Source organism: Condylura cristata, unplaced genomic scaffold, assembly GCF_000260355.1.
Source record: "Condylura cristata isolate star-nosed mole 26May11 unplaced genomic scaffold, ConCri1.0 scaffold00003, whole genome shotgun sequence".
Taxonomy (NCBI): domain Eukaryota; kingdom Metazoa; phylum Chordata; class Mammalia; order Eulipotyphla; family Talpidae; genus Condylura; species Condylura cristata.
This window is the reverse complement of record NW_004567104.1, coordinates 51233724-51242342: the sequence shown is the minus strand read 5'-3', so window position 1 is coordinate 51242342 and position 8619 is coordinate 51233724. Positions and strand designations below refer to the sequence as shown.

At 34.8% G+C, this 8619-nt stretch overlaps 1 protein-coding gene across 2 annotated transcripts in view; it reads right to left on the bottom strand.

The window, feature by feature from the left end:
* Nucleotides 1–1352: 1352 nt before the first annotated feature.
* PROS1 (protein S (alpha)) overlaps nucleotides 1353–8619 on the bottom strand; it is a 52122-nt gene continuing 44855 nt past the window's right edge. For both annotated transcript variants that reach the window (XM_004675484.2, XM_012729585.1), the window contains 3 exons: nucleotides 7923–8071; nucleotides 5676–5901; nucleotides 1353–3297 (listed from right to left, as the gene is read on the bottom strand). In XM_004675484.2, the coding sequence (XP_004675541.1) occupies nucleotides 3137–3297; nucleotides 5676–5901; nucleotides 7923–8071 (536 nt within the window). In that variant the 3' untranslated portion in view covers nucleotides 1353–3136. The remainder of the gene's footprint in view (nucleotides 3298–5675; nucleotides 5902–7922; nucleotides 8072–8619) is intronic.

Here is an 8619-nt window from a genome sequence, read left to right as displayed (position 1 = left end):
ATATCCAGAAAGCTCTGAAATTTGTTTGTTGATAATGCATTCATTTAATTTAAACTGATGTCTTCTGGTAGCAAAGCCTTACCTGAATCGACAGAAAAGTCATTTGTTTATTTATTTATTGTATAAATAACCATATTTTCTCCCTTAGTACTTCTTGTGGTGAAAAAGTTATTTGTTCAATGTGTGTCATAGCTTTGCCGTTTATGTGATTTAACTCAATATATTTTTAAATAAGTTAGTGACTCTCATATTCTTCTCTAGCTCAATCAAATGAACAATTTTTTAAAAAAGATTTATTCATTTATGCATAAAGATCTGGGGTACAGGCCAGAGGTGTGGGAGCAGTGAGAGGATTCGCCAGAGACAGAGTAGGGAGCAGAACAGACCAACTGATGAAGTACACTGCTGAGGGGAGCAGCGGGCGGTTCAGGAGAGGTCTGCCATGCATTGTGGATCACCTCCCGGGCGAGGCTCAATCTCATGCTGAAGTGATTTAGCTTCTTAGTGCTGTGCTTTAACCCGCTGCACCACCAGGGAGGGCCCCAAAGGAAAAAAAATTTAATATAACAGATATACTCCTGTATGTAACATGTTGCTCTTCTAACATTTGAAAATAACTAATTTCAACTTATAGCCAGGTCAAGGGTTTTAATTAGAGAATAGTGAACTTGAGGTACTGATAGTGGAAAAAGAAAAACATAAGACTACTTTAGGGGACAATAAAATGACCTTTTTTTTCAGTGCCAATTAAAGTTTTTATTAATTTATTTTTCATTGAGGTAACACTGGTTTACAACACCGTGACAGAGCTCTGTCATGTGCTGCCACTACAGTACACCAACTACCAAATACCCTTAGTCCTCCACCATCATCCACTGTGCTCCATTCCCATTTTGTTGTCTCCTCCTCCTTCTCTGAGAGCCACAAGGTCAGATTCTATAGTCTTATTTCTAGGGTTTGTTAATGGTTTAGCTTTATCTGGCTCATTGCTTTATTCTGTATATTCCAAATACAAGTGACACCATCCATTATTTGTCATTATCTTCCTAGTTTATTTGCCTTAACATAATCCCCCTCCACTTTCACCCATGTTGTTCCAAATAAAAGAGTTTATCATTTTTTTTAAGATTTATTTATTTATACAGAACTGGGGTACACGCCAGAAATGCGGAGGGTGAAAGGATTCACCAGAGACAGAGAGGGGAGCAGAACAGGTAGATAGAGGAAGTACACTGCTGAGGGGAGCAGCGGGCGGGTCAGGAGAGGTCTGCCGTGCCATGTGGATCTCCTCAGTGCAGGCGGGGATCGAACTCATGCGGAAGTGGCTTAAACTTCTTAGTGCAGTGCTTTAACCCGCTGTGCAACCAGGGAGGGCCCGAGTTTATCATTTTTTATAGTTAAGTAGTATATCACTGTGTACATAAACCATGTCTTCCTAATTCATGCACCAGTTCTTGGACACCCAGGTTGCTTCCATAGTTTGGTTATTATAAATAGTACTGCAATGAAAGGTTCTTAACTGTAGGTCTAGATTCCCTTCCCCTAAGTACCTGTAAAACAAATGAAATTTGTAAATGAATCTCTGGAACCTCTATGAAGATCATTGTGTGTGGGAACATTTCTGTTGTGATGTATTCTGGGCATAGTTCAAGGAGAATCAGAAAACTCTTCCCCCCCCCTTTTTTTCTTAATTTCCATTTTGATATACTTCCAGTATTTCTATTTTCTTTCATTGTTACTCCAATATAACTATCAATAGTTGCCTGATAATATTAATCACCCACAGTACATGGTGGTAACTAGGGGAGAAATTTTACCCAGTAAGATAACAAAGTTCTGGCTTGTGTCAGAAACCTAATTCTTCTTACTTTGCTTTTCTTCTCTCTCTGGACTCAAATCTACAATCCAACTATAACAAATCATCAAATATCTAATTAAGCTTTACCTGTCTTCAACTAAAGAACTACTTTGTTGCCTGAAGAATTTATATGTATCATTATGCAATTTTATGTTCTGTTCAAAGAGATGATAGAACACAAATATTATATAAATTTTTATATAAATTTTTAAAATAAGCACCAATTCATTGTTCTTTACAAGATGTAAAATACACTAAATTGGAGAGGAGAAAAGTTTATTTTCTAAAATTGTAAATGAAATATCTGATGCATTTCTAATGTAAATGATAGTTTTAGGAGTGATAAAACTCCCATTTAATATGCACTACTAACAAGTTTGTAGCAATATTAACTCTTTCTTTCTTGTAAAAACAGTATTAATGTGTCCATCTGTAGATATCCTTTGATTACAAACTGTTCTGGTTTCAAAGTTCATTTGTCCTTCAATAATTACATTCTGGCAACTCTGGTAGTTAAAGTTGAGGTTAAGGTACACTATGAACTCACAGCTAATTCTCCTTTATATCATTAAGTTCTGCCTTCTCCAATCTAGACATTGTGTGACCAAACAGCCAAATTTCAACTATGATGTAATCTACTATCTCATCCTCATAGAACCCACAAGTTAACAAACAAAATTCAAGTTTCAGCAAGACTCGTAAAAAATTTGTCCCACTTGTTTTCCAATTGATTAAAACTACCTGTAAAGTCAGGTAGAAGAAAAATTGATCTCCTGAGAAACTGTTTTGAAACAAAGCTTTAAGGCCCCCTAAATTCATAATAATAGGCCATAGTCTCTTTTGCATTCTTTCAGGGAAAAAAATAAACAAAGTAGTATCTACTATGATAGGTAGTATTTAGTCATAGCATTTTTGGGGGGGTTTACTACCTTGTCTTCCCAGAAAAATATTCAACCACTAGTTCATGATGATAAAAATTATATTTTACTTTTACAAACATAAAAATAAAAAATGTCATTTGTAACAGAAGAATTCAAAGTAAAATGCTTTATATGTTTCATCATTTAATTTCTAGACAGAAACAGATAATAGTTTTTTAATGTGTTTCATATCACAAGATAATTTTGTTTTCTTAAAGAACTTTTTAAAAATTCCAGGAAGTTCAAAAGTATCACAAAATCAAGGTGTGCACATTGCAGGTAAAACCCTCCAGCTATTATTGAAACATAAGCATAATTATACATAGGAAAAAATATACTATCAACTGTAAAGGATGCCTTAATGATTCTGGGTGTTTTTCCAAATTGATGGGCATGAATGGGCTCTAATATCATTATATTTAGCAACAGCTTCATCCAGATCCAAATGAATACCATTGACGTTCACTTCCATACAGCCATTATAGAAGGCATTCACCGGGGTGGCATTGAATGGAACATCTGTAAAAGCAGAACATTAAAATATTAGACCAAGACTCTTAGCACCTTGTTTTCTTACAGTTGAGGAATTACCCAGACTTCCCATTTTTAACCAAATCCCCTAATTACCAGGAAAAGTAAACCAAGTAATTCTATTCAGTAAGTTTATACTAAGTGACTCATGCATATGAGGTATTGTGCTTGCCATTGAGTTCAGCATATTGCAAGTGCCTCTAATCTCTTAAACACAATTGGTTCTATCCAAGCCTAGAGTAAATAAACACATTACACACTTAAGAGTAGAAAAGAGCGAGTTCTTATCATGGTGTTCTACTTTGTTATTGTCTTTAAATTTGAGCACCAATCTAAGCATCATTATATTATTCTTTCAACTCTAAATTATAACTGTTGGAAATCTTTAAATTGCATGATAAATATTTCTTTTATTATGCTGGAATAAAAGCAGATTTCTATATTTTCCAAAGAAATGATTTTAGATTGAGAATATAAAGGCAGGTAATAAGGAATTTACATTTATGAGATACTTGATGTCTAAAAATATAACTTTTTTAATAAGGAATCAGTCACTTGTTTAGAACCATTGAGCCTTCCTACATTTTCATTCTCTTTAACTAAACTTAATACTTAGAGGGCCCTTGGATTACAAAGAACCGTGGTCCCTCCTAAAAACATCAATTTCTCGGCCCTCCCTGGTGGCGCAGTGGGTTAAAGCACAGCACTAAGAAGCTTAAGCCACTTCCGCAAGAGTTCAATTCCCGCCTGCCCCGAAAGTGACCACATGGCGTGGCAGACCTCTCCTGACCCGCCCGCTGCTCCCCTCAGCAGTGTATTTCCTCAATCTGCCTGTTCTGCTCCCCTCTCTGTCTCTGGTGAATCCTCTCACCCTCCGCATCTCTGACCTGTACCCCAGTTCTGTATGCATAAAGAAATCTTTAAAAAAGGAAAAAAACAAAACATCAATTTCTCTACTTTCTTCCTCTTCTGGCATCTGTTCTCCATGAATTAATTCCCAATGGATATTCTTCAGTCTTCTTCTTCCTCAATCCCTTGTGGAAAATATATACCTCAAAATTTTTACCTCTAACTCACCAATATAGTGAGAAAAGGTCACACTTTTCTAAGGGCTCAAAGCATTTTTGTGAGAAAATCATTCATACCTGGCTAATTTCATATTTCCCAATATGAAATTAAAGATGAACCTGCTTTTCCTACAGGTTTCCCATCTTGGGAAATGATTTAACTGTTGAAATTAAATCTCCACCAGTGCAAACATTCATGCCAGATACTTAAGACTCATCCTATCTTTCAATAATTAAATCTTCTTAATAATACCTATGTGGGGACTATTTTGAAAATTAAATGAGATGATACATTTGAAGTCCTCTGATCAATGCCCAAACTGCTTATTATGCCCCAACTGATGGTGATATAATTTCTCTTTGTTGTTATTACTACTGATTCTTCACCTGGACTATGTCAGTAACCCCCAACTCATCTACCTGCTCATCTCTAACCATTAGAGAGGTTTTTTTTCTTTTTTTTTAATTATAATATCGATTGCCACTTCCTGGTATAAAATTATTAATGATGTTCATGTCTTTTTATAATAAAACGCAGGACCATGAACCAGGTCTACAAACCATAGCCTTATCCTGCTCTACCATTCTTCTTGTTCAGTGGGTTCATACCACACTCATTTCTGTACATTCTTCAAGTGAGTCAACCCCTTACCATTTTGCCCAAATATGGACCATTTTAATTGTATACAAACTCTAATGCTCACTCCTACTACACATTCTCACATAAAACAATATATATATATATATATATATATAATTCTCTTCTTCAGAGCTTGTTTCTTGTACCCACAACCAGATCTAGTCCTCATCTTATGCTAAAAGCAACTCACACTTTTCCTTAAAACAAGTTAACTCAATGTTAATTATTTTGATATTTTATGAGCCAGTTGTTTAATGTCTGTTTCTTTCACCAGATTGTAAAAACCTAACTCCGGGTATTATATTTATTCTTTTTTTACTGTGTTCCTTGTTCCTGGAATGCAAGTTCTTAATAAATATTGGATTAATGATGGATGAACTGAAGGCTGAAGAGTGAACATACAAGGCAATTATGATGATGATGTAAAATAGCAAATCTTTCTGGTTTGGAAAATCAAATGCAGAAAACTTGATTATTTTTATTTCACCATTAATAAAAGGATAGATAAAAAGCATCAATAAAATGTTAATGTAAGCCCCCTACAAAATAATGGATACTGAAATTGTCTTCCTTTCTGATGCCTTTTATTAAAGTTATAATTTATATAAAGTTGGTTAAAACTATACTTCTCAAAACAAAAGAAAAAAGTAAGTAGTTACCTGGAATGCCACCTAGGTAAGTAGCCACTGTTTCTTTCATTGCTCTGTCCAAGATAGCAAGCTGTTTTTGAAGATCTTCTGAATAGCTAATATTTTTTTCAAATGGAGTCCATAACTCCAGATTGTTTCTGTTGACTCTAAGTTCCAAATGGGTTTGTTGACTGGAACACAGACTTATGGCCTGCACTCGAATTACTACTTCATTTTTAACAGATATCAGGATATCCTGTGAAGGAGAGCAGATGTCATTTAAGCAGGTACTAATGGTAATGCCAGTGAAGAGTGCCTTTTAAGTTTTTGAAATTCAACAACTAAATTTCAATAAAGAAAAAGAAATATATGAGAGTCTCCCATTTTACATGAAAAAAAGCATCAGTTACTATTATAAACACAATATTTGAATATGCATTAATTTTACAGACTCTTTTTAGCTACAATGTAAATGCATTTCATCTTCTAAAAAGTCAATAAAACAAGTTATTTTATTAACAATGAGAACCTAAAGTAGTGTCTTAGGCAATATTTTTCTGTTTCTGAGTCTTCCTAACTTCAAAACTTAACACTGAAAAAGGAAGGAGTTAAAATCACTCTTTGTTGGAAAGAGTTTGGAAAATTTTAAAGTGCTGTAGTAAGCCATGCCAGCAAGAATGAAAGGGTTTTTGTGTGCAACAAGCCATCCAGTAGACTTAGGACAAAATGAGCGAAGAAGCCATGAAAAAGAAAAAACTTGGGATTGCCAGCAGTAAGCTACAGATTATTTTTAAGAAAATATACTTCTTGAAACATTCAAACAGGTAATACACTACATTTGTCAATTTTTTAAGAATGATCTGTGCATATAGCTTATCAGGACACAGAGGAAATGTAAAAAGTAAGAGAGAAAATAAAATCAAAACTAGGGAGACTGGTGCTGCTTCCCAGATGGTGGAAAGGTAGTCTGAAACATTTACTTGGAAATCCAAGACACTCCCAGAGCAAAGATAAAGATGTAAAGAGACTTTACATAATTTGGAAAAAATATAGCATTATTAATTCAAGGGAAAAAAGGAAAAAAAGAAATATCAAAGTCTTTAAAACAGAAATCTAAGATACCTAGTTAAATGAAGTCTGTATTTTCTAAATACATACAATTTAAGGAAATTTGTTTCTATGGCATTTATGTTCATATTCTTGAATTCAGTATTAATGATGGTCAACAGAAAATATTTTGGAATGATCAGTATTACCTGGAATGATATTATGAAACACTGTATATACATCTTGAGAAGGCAATGCACATACAAAAAACAAACACAAAATAATTATCACAGTAGCAAGTCTAAACCTCCACTGCTTGAATGTAGTGTTCCAGGAAAGAATACAAACAAAACAAAAACTAAATCCAAGTGTAAATGGCTCCTGTAACAGGTTAGAAATGAAAACTCATCAGGGTCTTTTGAAGTTGCTATGGTTGACCATGAGCAACACTCCCAATCATCTTTTTAGTGTAACCAGTTCTCCTTTTTAATACTATAGGCATTATTCAATTACATGTCTCTTTCTAAAACCAATAGAGAGCATCTGAGTCAACCTTGGCACAAACGCGAGCTTCTTGCGGCAACTTGTTGGAGTCCATTGTCAATGATACATGGAGAGAACTATTAGCCTCTAAATGGAAAGTTGAAAATACAGATCTGATAACTCCCATGTTTCTTCATATCTGACAGCTTTTCCTGTTCTTCCTCCTAATTTAAATCAGAGTTATCCCAAGAAACCAAGTGGATTGGTTTTAGTTTTCTCTTGTCTTTCCTAACTCATTCATGGGAGAGAAGATGAAGAGTACCAGAAAGTATGAAAAATTATAACTAGGCACTAAATGTCTGAGAGTAGATTGTAATCAGATTTACTTCTCTTTTGTTGGTGCAGAATAATTCCCATGATACCTCGGGGATTCTGAATAAGGGTGGATCTCTATGTAGTCTGGGCAGGTTCCAAACTGACTGAGTAAGAATGCAAGGATCTTAGTTATGTCTACAATGGACTTTTCAGTTTCACCCTCTTACTTCTTGATTCAGTCCTTGGAAAAAGTCACAAAAAAAGTGATAATAATAAACAGTTGAGTCCTTAATAAGGTGCTAGAATTTGTGTCAAACTTTTCACAAAAGTTAGTTCATTTAATCTTCGAAATAGCACTTTGAGGTAAATATTGCTATTATACCCATTTTACAAATAAAAAAGAAAGACCACAAAAGTGTACAGTTTAGTCACCTGAAGCTTTTCAGAGGTGGAATCCACCAAGGACATGGCGAAGGGCACTGTGTTACCAGAAACCAAGGCAAATAAAACCCCAGTACCCGCCGATGGGCGAATATTCATGGTCACATTGACTTGCCAGTTCTTAGCATCTGAAATGTTATCTGTTTTAAACAAAGAAACAGAAGCAATATCAGTGGGCATCCATAGTGCACCAGAAAAAATTTTTATATCCTAACAAATATTAAAACCATCTTTACAGATGACTGAAGATTTTAGTGCTCCATTCTCAATGATTTATATAACCAAGGCAAACAAAATCAGTTTTTAAAAGTTTAATGTGGGCAACAAAGACTAACATACCCCTCCCATCCTACTGTTCTTAGAGCAGAATTCAGGATTGTGGCAGTTAGGATTATTATGAATTTTCCATTTGCTCTTTAACAACTCTTGCCTCTGTCTTGAATATTCACCAATACTCAAATTCTCAGAGCAGTCTATTTTTTTTAATAATATAATAGTTTATTTTTACATCATTTCGTGCCTTTTTAAATCTCAGTTGTAATCCCATGGGCTTCCCATCACCAAAGCACCGGTATGCCACCACCATAGTCCAGTGCACTTCCACCCTCCCTCCCTCCCATTTTTGATCCCATTCCCCACTCCAGCTCCATAAAATGTCTCTGGTATATAGTTGTTCATTATTATTATT